At 44.9% G+C, this 14722-nt stretch overlaps 6 protein-coding genes across 6 annotated transcripts; 2 read left to right on the top strand and 4 right to left on the bottom strand.

Annotated features, from left to right (window-relative positions):
* Nucleotides 1-395: 395 nt before the first annotated feature.
* IL334_007063 (uncharacterized protein) lies at nt 396-3182 on the bottom strand (the record flags this gene model as incomplete). Its single annotated transcript, XM_062938757.1, has 10 exons — nt 396-659; nt 726-1229; nt 1303-1560; nt 1618-1740; nt 1792-1891; nt 1953-2097; nt 2158-2422; nt 2511-2586; nt 2657-2943; nt 3060-3182. 10 exons carry the CDS (start codon nt 3180-3182, stop codon nt 396-398), a joined length of 2145 nt encoding a protein of 714 aa, XP_062794808.1.
* A 401-nt stretch (nt 3183-3583) lies between these two features.
* Nucleotides 3584-4577, top strand: IL334_007062 (thioredoxin-like protein 4A; the record flags this gene model as incomplete). The annotated part of the gene is made up of 6 exons (XM_062938756.1): nt 3584-3603; nt 3733-3969; nt 4180-4227; nt 4292-4319; nt 4414-4483; nt 4552-4577. 6 exons carry the CDS (start codon nt 3584-3586, stop codon nt 4575-4577), a joined length of 429 nt encoding a protein of 142 aa, XP_062794807.1.
* A 263-nt stretch (nt 4578-4840) lies between these two features.
* Nucleotides 4841-6210, bottom strand: IL334_007061 (uncharacterized protein; the record flags this gene model as incomplete). The annotated part of the gene is made up of 5 exons (XM_062938755.1): nt 4841-5269; nt 5387-5512; nt 5590-5668; nt 5968-6072; nt 6140-6210. 5 exons carry the CDS (start codon nt 6208-6210, stop codon nt 4841-4843), a joined length of 810 nt encoding a protein of 269 aa, XP_062794806.1.
* A 448-nt stretch (nt 6211-6658) lies between these two features.
* Nucleotides 6659-8711, bottom strand: IL334_007060 (uncharacterized protein; the record flags this gene model as incomplete). Its single annotated transcript, XM_062938754.1, has 9 exons — nt 6659-6828; nt 6889-6987; nt 7033-7115; nt 7171-7331; nt 7388-7696; nt 7759-7822; nt 7878-8227; nt 8284-8557; nt 8608-8711. The coding sequence occupies 9 exons, from the start codon at nt 8709-8711 to the stop codon at nt 6659-6661; spliced, it is 1614 nt and encodes a 537-aa protein (XP_062794805.1).
* Nucleotides 8712-9211: 500 nt separating this feature from the next.
* Nucleotides 9212-12506, top strand: IL334_007059 (uncharacterized protein; the record flags this gene model as incomplete). Its single annotated transcript, XM_062938753.1, has 18 exons — nt 9212-9272; nt 9326-9343; nt 9396-9462; nt 9518-9992; nt 10044-10070; nt 10186-10371; nt 10426-10480; nt 10615-10836; nt 10892-10989; nt 11048-11099; nt 11159-11219; nt 11279-11378; nt 11435-11627; nt 11695-11736; nt 11799-11877; nt 11936-11997; nt 12047-12162; nt 12210-12506. 18 exons carry the CDS (start codon nt 9212-9214, stop codon nt 12504-12506), a joined length of 2211 nt encoding a protein of 736 aa, XP_062794804.1.
* Nucleotides 12507-12530: 24 nt separating this feature from the next.
* Nucleotides 12531-14579, bottom strand: IL334_007058 (uncharacterized protein; the record flags this gene model as incomplete). The annotated part of the gene is made up of 6 exons (XM_062938752.1): nt 12531-13030; nt 13098-13473; nt 13541-13606; nt 13672-14131; nt 14183-14257; nt 14314-14579. 6 exons carry the CDS (start codon nt 14577-14579, stop codon nt 12531-12533), a joined length of 1743 nt encoding a protein of 580 aa, XP_062794803.1.
* Nucleotides 14580-14722: the final 143 nt, after the last annotated feature.

Raw genomic sequence — 14722 nt, 5'->3', positions numbered from 1 at the left:
TTCCCCGTCTTACATCTTCCCTTAAATAGGACGCGTTCAACACTAATCAAAAGGGGAAGATATCCATCCTCATTTTCGTCACCAGCTCCTTCATGTGCTTCAAATTCATCTCAATGTCGGCATGCACACGGACAATATAAGCCAATTTGTAGATCAACGTTAGATATCAACGGCCGTTGTGTGAGGGGATTGATTGTGTGATAGTGCGATATGTCGAGCACATTACGTAGAATACATCAAATAGAGTCGTTCCACCGAGGTTCAGTCAGTCAGCACTGGTAACGCGTAAAGCGGTGTAGGATGTGAAAGGTATACAGAAGCCTCGTGATAGATCATTACATCGTCACTAATCGTATGAATTAAATTTATTCTATTGTATACATACCCTTGCTACCTTATCTATATCTACTTCTACCTTGTGTGTTTAATTCACCTACTAATCCATTGGTCGTATTCTCCTTTGAAGCTGCCAAACTTTGAATGATCTTTTGCATTTCAATCCACTCATTATCTCTCGGTTGAATCAATTTCTCCATTATATCATACATGTATACTTTACCATTTGAGGAACCCAATCCCACTTTTTTAGATAAAGGTGTTTTATCAAATGCTAATTTGTTCAATGCTTCGGAAGACACTGTTGTAGAAACTATCGGTACCTATATCGCGAACAACTCAGCAAATAAGCTTCCTCATTTTCTGGATCCATAAACCACTCGACTTACCTCAACATCATGGTTCAGGTTCCATAAATCGAATTTACCATTGCCATCTACTGTACCGAAAACAGCAGGATGATGAGGATGCCACTTTACATCGAACACGTAATCATCTGCTTCTTCGAACGAATGCAACGATCCTATACCTCCTGTTTCCCCCTTGACTCCGTTCGAACTGGAATTTTTACTGTTATTCGAGGATGAAGCTTTTGTTTTCCACAACTTAACTGTCCAATCTACCGAAGAAGACAAGAACAGGTCGGAGAAATCGATTGATCCCGTTCCAGGATGGAAATCGATTCCTGTGATCGGAGCAGCATGTCCACGATATACATCTTCAGAGTTCAATCCCGCTTTCGATGATGCTCGATCATATCGATTAGCTTGATAGATGGATCCTTCTTCTGTACCTATCCAAAAAGTCGATGTTTCGTTATCTGGGAAGTCAAGACAAGTGATCGATACCTCATCGGTTTTGTTATGTGATGGTACGGTAAGCGGAAGAGTTTCCTAACAGCGCAAACGATATATCAGCTCAATCCACAAACCTACGTGTTTTGACTGTCTCTATATCATCACTGACTTGAGGTTGTGCCAACATATCACTTAACCAACTACAAACTAAACCATCTGTACTAGTTGTTATCAGATTATTTGCGTTCTGCGTTCCGACCATTTTCATTCCGTATATAGGGTAAGTATGGCCACTGGAGGATAAAGGAGTTTTCAGTACCGGTAAATGTTTTGCTCTGGTATCCCATAATAGCACTTGACCAGAGTATGATCCGCCAAATATCAGTGTGGGATGGTAAGGTGAGAAAGTGACTGAGAGGACGTCGGACTAGCCAATGCTGTCAGCCAAAGCCCAGCTACAGTGACCAGACGTAAGATGGCTCACAGGAGAGTGGAAGATAAATTCAGGTCTTTCAAGAAGATGTAAATTCCAAACTGCTACTATACCATCGGGATCGTTGATCGCCGATGGATTTTTGTTATAGGACGCAGCAATCAATTCGGGAAACTATGTAAAACACATAAGCGGGATGCACATGGAGCAATGTCAGAAGCTCACTTTCGGTGACCAGTCTAAATCCGTTACGGATCTACCATTCGTCCACCTCTCATCTGAAAAAGCACAGAATAGCTTGATTTTCTGTCCTTCCGACTCGTCACTGTAAAAGTAACCGAAATTCAGATTGGTTTTCGTGAGATTTAACGAGTCGGATAACCCACAAAGCACCGTCTATACCTATCGTGTAGTCCTTTATATAATCATATCCATCGCTCAAAGCTCTTTGCACTATCTTCGTTGACTCTTCTATGAAGGCGCTAAAATCAGGTGCTGCAAAAATTGCTTGTCTTTGTTCATCCGATAGATCTGTTAGGAGAAAGAATCAGCCGACAGGTCTGATGAGATGCAGGTAATGAGGCTGCTCACTGTTGACCTTCTGTTCCTCTCCTTTCTCTTTCAATTCCTTCAATTCATTTTCTAAGGATTTCCTTTCTTCCTCTAATTCCTCCAATATTCTCGTCCTCATGTCATCTTCTGTTTCTCTTCCACTTTCACCATCATCTCTTCTCCTTCGCCGACGGATGATACCTCTTTCATCCTCTGATCCTGCATCTGATTCCAGATCTGACGTTGACGTTGATATCGTCACGGATGTTTGAATGGCTTTGGAATAGGTTACCGGCTTTACTGTCTAAGGTACCGTTGACATCAGCATATGAGAGAACAGAGGTTCCCGCGACCAGAATCTCTAGTAGTGAAACTGCAGTAGCGCGACATACCTTCGAAGGCAACTCGTATAGTTCCTGTTGCATATCTACGAAATCAATCGGTTGAAATGGTGAACCCACTGTTTCCCTTCATTAACCCATCAGCCTCTTTTTGCTTGTCACAAATCGGAAAGGTCATCACCAGATAGAAAGCTTACCTATCCACCATCGGTTGAGAAGGTGTCATACTCGTAAAGCCTGATCTACCTGTACCACCTGATCCACCTGTACTGCCTTCATTGCTTAATCTACTTGCTCTTCCTCCCGGTGTACCAGGTAAACTACTTTCCGGAGGAGTCGACCGGCTGGCTCGTCCACTTGTACCGATGTTGGGAGTCGCGTGTGATTGTGCGGATACGTAAGAAGTCTGTCTTGCTGGTGTAGAAGGTCGTGCAAGTAACGACTCTACGAGATCATTGACATCTTTACGGGATGTTGTCAGGGGCTATGACAATTCAAGTCAGTTTGATATTTCGGGTGTAGATTCACAGCCTCTTGATATCAGAAGCACGAGGGGCTGAGATTAGAGAGTCTGGCAACATAATACGGAGAGGTACTTACTTCAACTGGTCCTTGAGATGTACTTGCTTGAGCCAACTGAGCCATCCTTTCCTCCCTTGCTCTTCTCAGTTCCGCTACTCTAGCCCTTTTCTCCTCCAATTCTTTCTTCATTCGTTCCGACATCTTGAGGACAGTCCGAGTGATTTATGTGTGTAGTTAGGGGGAAAGAGAACGCTCAATCTTTCGAGTTATGGTCATACTTCAACTAAACATTTGTTATTTCGGACGAATTGTTACATGAATTTCCCATTTAAAACGCGTCCCGAGCTCTCGAAGCATGTCGCGTGGCGAAAGCCAGTCACGTGATGCGGTCGTCTCTATTACGTAACGCATTGCATCGTTTTGTTGCCACTGGCAAAGTATCCAATGTTGACCAAAATGATATGGTTCTTTGTAGAACATCTCCAACAATTGACGCTGTTCAGCAGACTGGAATAATTGGCTATCCAGCAGCTGAATCCACATCTGCTTTGAGCTCAACGTTCCTTTCGCATCAGAACGCAGGCCAATAGAGATAATACACCATGTCGTACTTCATGACCCAGTAGGTGTTGCCATCCACGTCCCTTTCACTTCCCTGTTTCAGTTGACCAGTCTCGCTATTCGGCCTTTGCTTCTGCTCATCTGGTCTATTGAATGTTTGCTTACTTGAGCTGCTCTCCGCTGATGATAGTCTGCATTCCGGCTGGCACGTCGACCAAGCGATATTAGTTGAAGAAGATCGAGTGGTGTGTATACGGTTTGGACATGATTATGACGAACAATGTATGGCTTTAGATGAAACGCTTTATGGTGTATCTGAAAAAGTGCAAAATTTCGCTGTGGTCTATCTGGTGGATATAACGGAAGTTCCTGACTTCAATAAGATGTACGAATTGTACGATAATTGCTCGTTAATGTTTTTCTATCGGTGAGTGATATCCTCACACCTGAGGTTGATTGCAGCAAATGGATGCTTCGCGGAATGAGACCCAGATGGGGGACTTGAGGAAGGAGGAGGACAAGAGGACAAGGAGGCTCGCCAAGAAGAAAGGGATAAGTCGACCGGCACATGGAATTGATAGACTCAAAACTATCCGAAGTGTGATCATGGATCACTGCTGACATGTTTTTCGTACAGAAATAAACATATCATGATAGATTTGGGAACTGGTGATAACAACAAAATGTGAGTAAAACGATTATATCAACTGGTCGATTTTTGGAGCTCAGCTGACTTTCGATTCTCGCAGAAATTGGGCTATAACTGATAAGCAAGAGGTAAGCAATCGCATCTTACATCATCAGCTTTTAGTAGAGAATCATTCTTCGGAGGTGCACGAACTGCACGAAGCTGACCTGTGGAATAATCCAGATGATCGACATTGTAGAAACTGTTTATAGGGGTGCATCAAAAGGTCGTGGTCTGGTGGTGGCTCCAAAAGGTATGATAAACAAATGCGTAAAGCTCTTTCATTGTGGTTTGTGCTGATTCATCTGGTGCAATGACTAGATTATTCCACTCGACACAAGCATTGATCAAATTCGTAATATTTCTTTCTGGATTGTATAGCATGGCATGGCATGTATCTTATCTATCATTACAGTCACATTGTACCTTGCATGGGATTTGCATCTCTCCATATTCGTGTTTATTTTTTCCGGAACGCTAACAGCACGTTCGGATCACTCGAGTAATATCGAGATGAGCTGAAAGGCAGAAGTCGTGTATTTGATACATGTCAGAATCGTCGTCATTGTTGGACTATCGCTACAACCTCAGAGATCTATGTACAATCGGTCTAGTCCAGCGGGTCCATTACTGGATCACCGCTCCTTCTCGTTCTTCTTCTGGTCCCTGTTGTTTCACCTTCTGTACTTGTGCCGGTGGTTGGAACAGGTATCTTTTCACCTTCGTTTTTATCCATTCTTCTAGTCACCCTAACTTTCCCGGTAGTTCTTTCCCTCTCTCTCTCTTCATCGATTTCACTCTTGTGACTGTTTCCACCGCCGAACCAAGATGTAGAGAATCTAGTGGTTTTGGGTTTAGGTATGAATTCATTTCCTTCAGGCATCAACAAGATATGATATCGCCTCTGAGCTCTTTCATTTGTCAATAACCATGTTTCCAGTAAGGCCAAATTACGTAAATTTGATTTGAAGAGGTTATCTAGGAAATCTCCTAATATTGGGACCAGACCAACGACAACGTCCAAGAAGACATTCAGCACCTACAGTGTAGCGAAGAAGTCAGTGTAGGTTCCCTGCAGGAGTTTACATGGATTTGCGTCTGAGGTCATGACAACATGATGAAGGCAGTATAGGAGCGGGGGCATGGGAACACTTACCATGTACCCTAAAATATTCGTGGGAACGCCGAATATGAAAGATAACCAAACTTGGTACAGTTGCAATATACCAGAAACCAAATCACCATAGATAGGTACAAGAGAGATGATATCATCTAAACCAGCCTGGACTTTTCATCAGCAAATGCGGGATGCACATGTACATAGTTTTGGTAATTAATCCAATGCAAAGTTTCACTTACTCTAAAGGGAAGTCCTAAATCCGCTAATACAGGCGCGGCATCTAGCCAAAATGCGATTGTTCTGATATGGTTGTATAGCCTGTAAACGATCCAGATTGGTCAGTTACCTTGCATAACAAATCAAGACATTGCGTAAACGGTTGTTCTAGAAGATGAGGTAGGTTGTGAGATCAGGGTCATATATAAACGACTGGAATTTTTCTCCTCTGACCAAAATGGTCATGTCAGAGTCTAATTAATAAACATCATTTCGAAATGGGCGAATGGAAAGGTGACGAAATGCACAGATCTAATTTGAGCAGGATGTAAGAGTGAATGATGGGAGGTTGGATATAGCATATTTCCGTAGTTGAAGGCAAATGTGAACTATGTACTGACTTTTGAGCATCCTTATCGTTTCTGGGACCGATGACACCCCATCCAGGAGGTTTATAGGTTGCTTCAAAAGTGCCGAATCTCATTGGCCCGTTCTCGCGCTGAGCTCTTCATTCACAACGAACATTAGCACCGACCCTGCTGTGCGCGTGAGAGTGATGAAAAGGTAGCGTACTGACGATCCCTAGCGGCATTGGGTCGATAAGAAGTAAGTATCGGCCAAATGGAGGATATGATAGAGGCCATGATGAATGGTTGACCACTCAAAGCGCACGATGAAAGAAGAAAAGGAGACAGGAAAGAGACAATGAATACCTGAACTGAGGAATTTTGTTGATTCACAATCTGCAATTGTGACGTATTGTATTTTCAGTTTGGTCGGATTTAGCTTGCAAGGGGAAAAGGGGATCAAATACGGTGGCAATGTGGCACTTCTGTTTCTTCCAAAGCTATGCTGAATCAGGCTATTCTTCCATCCCAACCTATCTACAACCACCTCAGCCATGATAAGTAGATACGTGAGTCAATTCAACTTGTTTGGACTGGCATACAGCGTTTGGATATCCATTCCGTTCTTCAATGACCACCCGATAGTCAGGCTGACTTTCATTTTACAAGCTACAAGCTGCATCTCGTATACCGTTTACAATTGGTCTCAACGCCTCGTTCTTTGTCCTCGATGATCGATAGTATTCTACACAGCGTTGACGTGATGAGGATGAATCACATCATCCTCGTGATGATGGACTACTAGATCATCTACTCTCGCTGTCTCACCTGTCTTGTGTAACACTCCGATGCCCCACATACCAGGGATTGCTGCGATAAACGCAAAGGTTCCGAATGCTACCGCTGTCCAGCATCCTGAACGACAAATTCCTGCGTCAGCACTTTTCCAGTAGGTATACTCTCCCGGATACTTACCATACGAGAACGATCGGATTGGCTCAGTCTTTGAGGTATGAGCCTCGGCAACCATGGTGGAGAACACCAGACCAAAGGATGAAGCAAGACTCGTCATAACTGAGAAAGTTAGCTGTGCTACAGTATGAACAGCTATAAACTTACCTTGGAACAGACCACCAGCTGCTTTCATCTCAGAAGGTACAACGATTGATACACAATACAGCATACCAGATTGATAGATGACCCTGAGATAGATATGAGTATATACTATGAGGATTGTCTAGAGGGTCTGTGACTTACGAAGCTCCAGTTATCGCTAGATAGAATGCAATGAACTGTCCATGATTCCAATAAGTATCGGTGATCTTTGTGAGCGCAAAGACCAGAGCTCCAAACGTGGCACATGCACAGCCAAACATGAAAACAACTTGGGTGGACAATCGACGGAGCATGAGAGTAGTCTATACAAAAAGCGTTAGACTTGGATTTTGCTTGTTTTTTTTGGCTACGAACTCACGAGAGGGCCACCAAGTAATCCACCGATTGATTGAGGTAGGTATCGTAACATGATACCTTTAGCGTCATACTCGAATACCTGAGCGTACATGAGACCGGCCCAGTAGTCCCAAGTGATGAAAGTTCCAAAGCCAATCAAACCGAGAATGTTGACGACTGCATATCGACCTCGAGCAAAGTTGGACATTCGCAGCATCGGAGTTCGGTCCTTTTTCTCTAACCACCATTCATATACTCCAAAAGCAATCAAAGCGATGCATCCAATTATAAGCAGACCAATGATATATCCGGTAGACCACCCTACTGCCGGCTGTTGTTCCGATCGTCAGCAAGACCGCGGTAAGGTAATGTTTCAGGATATTGAGCACTCACACCTTGAGCAAGGCAGAAAATGATGAGTGTCAATGCGATAGTGACCATCGCAGCTCCGATATAACTGTCGGATTGGTAAGTTAAGAGTATCGAAAAAAGGTAAATTGGCCGAGACTTACTCTACTCCACCTTTCACTTGGCTTGTTTTACTTGGGGGTACAGTCAAAGCGGCTGCGATAGTGGCCACCCCTGATATACCGGCGTAGACTGCGAAGATGCCTCTCCATTCTATGGCGGAATATTGAGTGGGTAAACCACCGAAAATCGTTCCTAATCCTGATCCCATGGGAGCTCCAGCAGCGAAGATAGCGATGAGAATACCTCGTCGACTACTTGCCTCGCCAGTGAGAGGCAGCATTTGACTTAGAACGTCAAACCCAGACGGAACGACAGCACAAATTCCGATTCCTTCCAAAGCTCGAAAAATAATGAATTGGATAGCTGTTTTAGCATTGGCGCACGCTATCGCCTGTTCATCTATCCACGTTAGCGTCATGAAGTGCTACATTCAATCCAGGGACTTACCGAAAGACAGAAGAAACCTCCTCCGAACAATACTACGGATCGCGCGCCAAATTGCTCGGACAACGGAACGAACAGAAGCAATAGACATCCACTTGAGAGCTCATAAGCAGACTGAATCCATTGAACTTGGGCTGCTTCGAATTTAAGATCCTTTGCAATGAAACCAATAGCAACGTTCATCGACTGGATGGAGCCAGAGTTGCAGGTGAAAAGAGCAGTCAGAGCTGCCACGACCATATATGTCTTCCAAAGCGGTAGAGTGGATATCCCACCACTGCTTCAATTAGCATCGCTTATTCATAGAGTGCTTTACCGTATACTCACTAGAGTGATATTTCATTTTCTGCGCCTCTATCGACTTCTTCAACGACCTGAGCGTCGAAATCGGTATCTACTTTGTCAGGATCATTTGGGTAAGCCTTTTCCATGATTGTGGATTGGAAAAGTGATTGTGGACAAAAGATCTGGTATAGATGTTCGCCTCGATTCCCTTATGTAAAGCCGTCGTATCGCACACGGCCAACTGGACCGGGCGTTCCACAGAGATGAAAAGATAAGGTTAACATTAAAGCTCGGCCAGATCCCTGTACTCCAATACACGACTCTGTTGGAGGATCCATTCTTTTGGGTCACTGATTAATGGGTGCTTGGCGACATCGGAATCGTTGGCCGTCGAGATACGCATTGAGGTCCCACGGACAAAAACGGCGTTTTCGTCCGGCATTTGTCGAACTTTGTTGATAAGCGGTGATTTGATCTGATCTCGATCTCATGTTGTGGATACTCGTAATGTATGCGATGTGTCAGTGCTTTATTTAGCCCTCTCGTTAGTCATCTTGTTAATGTCGGCGTCATTTGCAGCGCGTCCTCACAAGTGTCAAAAGTATGCGAAGATGTTTGTATCCTGCAATAACCAATTCAGTAACATATGTTGTCTTCAAGAAGGTCTAAACAATCCTGCACTGAGTGCAGGCGGCGGAAGATAAGATGTGAGAAACTCATCACAAGAATGGGATGAGTCGCTGACATAAAAATCATATAGGTAATCGTCGAATACCATGTAAGCTTGCAGCTTCATTCTTATGTGATGGATTAACATATGAACGAACTAGGCGAAACATGCACTGCGCGGGGTGAGGAAGATCTCTGCGAGGGAAAAGCTGTGACTCAAGCTTCCGGGTAAGCCTTGTAGTCTCTCTATATGCAGTGCTCAGCTTTAACCTGTCAATCCCAGAGACCGCTCATTTCCGCGTATGAAGGACTTCAGAGCTCTAGCTGCTCGTGTCGCGCAACTTGAAAACCAAATGTCCAATATGCAAGATCAAGGGCACATCTCACAGACACAGACATCATTCTCACCATCCCACATGTCCATGACTATGCCGCTAGAGGCAAATCAATCTGCTGCAAATGATGTACCGCTTCCTTCGACTGTAACATCACCTGCGCAGTCTTCGCTATCCTCAGACCTGCATCAGGCTATGGATCAGAATACTGGGAGTCCCATGTTACCCTTTGGTGTGGTACACGCAGCCGAGGACTCTGTTGCTCTGGTACTGGAGGACTTCGCTATGGGACATATAGCTAACAAAGAACGGGCTGGACGACGTCAAGATCCCAAAATCTCAAACCAGCTGTACCAGGCTGTGAGCAAGGCCGTCTCCATCCTTCCTGATGCTGGACGGAGCCTCTTTCTCATCAATTTTTACGTGAGCTGCTGCATTATGTATCTGGCGGTTGACATGCTGATATTGTCTCAGTTCACTCATATAGATTGGAATACTAAGGTTGGTTCCCTCTGGAAGACAGCAGACGCTAATAAGTCATTATAGGTCTTACATGCTCCATCCTACATGGAGGAGGTACGTTCTGTAAATAGGGGAAACATACTAACTTTTGCAGTTTAACCGATTTGCTAGTCTAAGTAAAGAGAGGATGTCAGCTGAGGTGCGGCCAGAGTGGTTGACTGTACACTTGATGGTCTTATGCCTCTCGGTACATCTTTTGGCAAATTCAGAACGTCAAATCCTTGGAATCAGAGGTGATCAATGGCAAGAGATAGCTAGAGGATTGTTTCTTGCTTCTCAAGTGAGTAGACTCTCAGTGAGTAAGTATCTTATCTGACCAGACCTGTAATTGTAGGACGTCCTCTTCGCTTCTAGCTTTCTCTCTCGTCATAGTATTGAGCACCTCCAATGTATCATGTGAGTGCATCTGCTTCAGACAGCCGATAGCATCATTTGATCTTGAAGTCGTGCTGACACAAAAAAGCTTACAAGGGGGATATCAATGTAGGTGTGAACATAGAGGAATCTCGCTGACTTGGAACAGATGACGCCGATGATGCGGCGGATTCCCATTGGGCGCTGATCGGGTCGGCAGTCAAGATAGCCCAAAATCTGGGTCTGCATCGATTAGGGCGCGAAGATCAAGGTTCGACAACAAAGTGGCCCAAGCCCTGGCAAAACGCATTGCATCGAGAGATTGGACGTCATGTTTGGTGGAACATAGTCTTCTTGGATTGGTCACACGCTTTATCACACGGAATGACGTGTGAGGATCATTCGTCTGTAGTTCATATCCAATGATACTGATCTTATCATCATAGATTGTGTGCACTCAAGGCAGAACCTCACAAGTTTCCCAGCCAACATCAATACAGCCGATCTCACAGCACACACGTCCTTGTCACCTCTACCGTTGTCGGCAAGTTGCTCCACGATCTCACTCAACTCTTGGCTCTACTGACTTCCTCTCATTATAGCAATATACGACTGCCAGCTACACCATCTTCAGATTGCGATTCCTGGTCTTGTGTAAGTTTACTGTGCTTCTTGACCAGATGATTACCTGCTCATACTCATGGTATCAATAGACAAGGAGCATATCGATCATCTGGTGAAAAACCAACCAGCCGACTACGCTTTCCTCACGCGGTATGTCACATTAGCCAAAGCTCAAATATGCATAGCTGACTTCAGGAGGTATACTATAGTATGGATTCACGTTTTGTAGCCTTGCGGGATGGTCTACCTACTTACTTTCAAAACGATGAAAACAGTAAACGTCTTGCCACTGAGCTAAATACTCCATGTGTAAGCTTGATCTGATTCAGCTTCACTCGAACGGCATGCTTAGTATCATATAACAGATTGTCAGCGAGAGTATTGCGATTCGAATGATTGCGGCCAATCGATTGTTGCGTCTGCATCGACCGTATCTCGTCCTGGGATATCAAGATCCGAAATATCGACAATCTACTGAACAATGTGTAAGATCCGCTCGTACTCTACTGACATTATATGAGACGGCGAGAATTACAGCACCTACTCTCGTTAATTACTGTGAGTCGTCAGGTCCCTGTGTCAAACTCCATACGCCTAATAATATTCTGACGAATTCATGTCTCAGGGTTGGTTCTTTTTTACGCCTTCGCTGCCGCTGTGGTTATTTGTGAGTAGTATAGTTAACAATACATATATTCCCTGGTGCAAGCTTAACCAATGCCTTTTCAGTCATACAACTCTGTCACAGCGATCGTGAAGGAAGAGAAGAATGTAAGATTCTGCTGTTCCGTGCCATGGACCTCTTCAGGTACGTCCGTTTATCGTTACAACAACCAGCAACCAATTTATGACTTGGATTTCCGCAGGGCTGTCCGGGAAGTTAGTGCTGCTGCTCGAAATGCTGTGGTCATCCTGGAAAGCTTGTTGAGTAAGTAAATCTATTCGTACTTTGGAGTACGACTAACGAGAATCCTCAGCGGCCGAGGCTAGCCTTGCTGCTGAAGGTAATTATGACACGCTTTACGGCCACGCAAATGGTGGTACCGCGCCTGAAGAAGATTCGTTATTCAGACGCGCGGTTCGACGTGTATTGGTTAGTCCCTCCCCATGCTTCGTTGAGTTGTGCTGATCTCGAAGTAGAGTTCCCCGCCTTTTTCGGAATTGTTTACGGTCCCCGCTCCCACCTCGACTGGGAATACGATGCCTTGGGATTCAGCCCCGCAACATGGTGGACAACACCTCGGTATCGACGGGGACAATATGGACGGTATGTGGCAAGGCGCCGTTCACGGTCACGCAAGTATTCGTCAAAATCTTGGATTTGGACTCGCTGAGCTGGCTAGTTTTGCACCTGATCAAGCATTGGATCCCATCTTAGCATCAGGTGATAACGGGGAATTGGACTTGGAATCGTTTTTAGCCACCTTGACCTCATGAAGTGTATGCATCGAACTGTGAAAGTTAACACATCGTAAATCCCCTGAAATACTCAACCAGAGATCCACGTTCTTGTAACCCAATCACAGTACCGATATAGCCATCTGGCCTTAGGATCACCGCAGCACCTGTCGCTGTATCTATTCCATAGGCATTGTGAGCGGCACCAGTACTGTCAAACCATGTCATTCCCCAAGGCTGTTGACCCAGACTTTCAGCGGCACCAATGCCCGACGCAGCGCTGATTGTCGTGTAAGTGAATAGCTCACTCCCACTATGCTTGAATGCTTTGTCGAGTGATGCTGTTTCAGTATGGAAATTTGTCAAACCTCGTTGAGTGAGTGATGGCTGACCAGCAAAAACTACTATGTGGAACTTTCCTTGGTTATGCAAGACCCGATGAAGTCTGGTAGATTCGTATGTTCCCATTCGAGTGATTGTTGCGTCAGGACCCCGTTGTCCGGCTCGAACAGTCGCCAAGGGTGGACCGTCTGTTAGCCGAGATATCGGGGTTTTCACAGTATCTGTACATTCGTCAACGATAGCATGTGTGTAGATGAGGAGCTTGGTTTGTGACACAGAGTTGCTTACCATATGCGACCCCTAAGCCGAGTGTAAATGCTTGCACCTGAGCATTGTCAAACCATTCTGTAAGTAAATCTCTTGGGTTTTCCGTTCGACCTTGGAACCGCGGAGGCAAGTGACCAGAAATCAGGGTGGCGATCACAGAATCATTGTCGATCACTTGTTGGACACTTGATCTTCTTTCCTCGTTGTATGAATCAAGGAGAACCTCAGCTTTACCTAGATTTTTAAGCACGAGGGCCAGTTTCCAAGCGAGGTTGACAGCATCGTGAGTTCCGGTATTCAGCCCTTGAGCTGATCCAGAAGAATGCGTATGACAGGCGTCACCAACCAGAATGACTCGATCTTGAACGAATTTCTCAGCGAAACATTGGCCTATACCCTAAAAAAGAGCGGAAACGGTCGGTCAGATAGATACAGTACTCTTGGGAGTAGATGGATAAACGCACGTAAATAGTGAACCAATCTAGTGATACAAAGTCGAGGGAAAACGGAGCCAGCGCCTTTTGCGCTTCCTATCGTTTAGGTACAGTACAGTCTTGTCAGCATCCGGAATTTGTTATGTAAAATACCGACGCACCTGCATGGCCACTTCTGCTGTTATGTTTTCCTCCCCATACTTTTTCTTGAGATCATCATTGAATACATAGCCAATTCGAGTCTTCCCATCATCGATAGGACAAAAGAGGACAAGTCCATGCGTGTCACTCTGCACTGAATTGAGAGTCCTGGGACTTGGCATGTTGGTCTTGACTAGTGCATCCATCCTGATCCATTTCGATGATGATCTTTCTCCCTTGAATACGATACCAGCAGTTTTGCGCACCAAAGACTTTCCTCCATCTGCACCTACGAGATATTTGCATCTAACGGTATACACTCGCCCATCTACCACATTCTTTACACGGCAGATCATGGGATATTCCTCAGTGCCATCGTCAGAAAAGCTTATGAGTTCATGTTGATGTAATACAGGGTACTTGTGATTTTCGAGTACCTTCTCAAAAGCTCTTTCGGTCAAACGTTGTCTAAGGTGAAGGCTGAAAGCGTCATTTAGCAGCCGCTCAAGCGAAGGCCGAGTAACGACTCACGCAAAATTACATGCAGTATCACCATGTTTATTCATACCATAGCCAAAGACTAGCCCACCAGGTGCAGCAACTCCACTTTCAGAGGGGTCAGCTCACAATCACAAGGACCCAGTCATGGTCACCGCACTCACTCGCGGAAATTATAGCCTGTTCTAGAAATCACTCCTACTTCCAGCAAGGGGTCCAGCACACCTAATTGATCATACATCTCAAGCGATCTGGGCCATAACGTAGTCGCCCTCCCGTATATTGGTGCTGACGCCTTGTCATCTTTTTCGATCACCAGAGGTTGACAACCGAATTTGGCGAGCTGCAAGCCTAGGAGACAGCCAATTGGACCGCCACCGACGATGAGCACGTCCACAGGCGCAAGGGTCGTTTCGGATGAATGAGTCATTATAGTAAGTGATCTCCAAGAGAGTGAAGACCCAGACATAAATTGGGTATCCTGCTATGACATTCAATTATACGTCAACACCGAAAATGAGCTGTTCTGTGATTGTGGCCACTCTTATCTCGCACATAAATGCTATCACAAAA

Source organism: Kwoniella shivajii, chromosome 10 (assembly GCF_035658355.1).
Source record: "Kwoniella shivajii chromosome 10, complete sequence".
Classification (NCBI taxonomy): domain Eukaryota; kingdom Fungi; phylum Basidiomycota; class Tremellomycetes; order Tremellales; family Cryptococcaceae; genus Kwoniella; species Kwoniella shivajii.
This window is presented reverse-complemented; position numbering and strand designations above follow the sequence as displayed.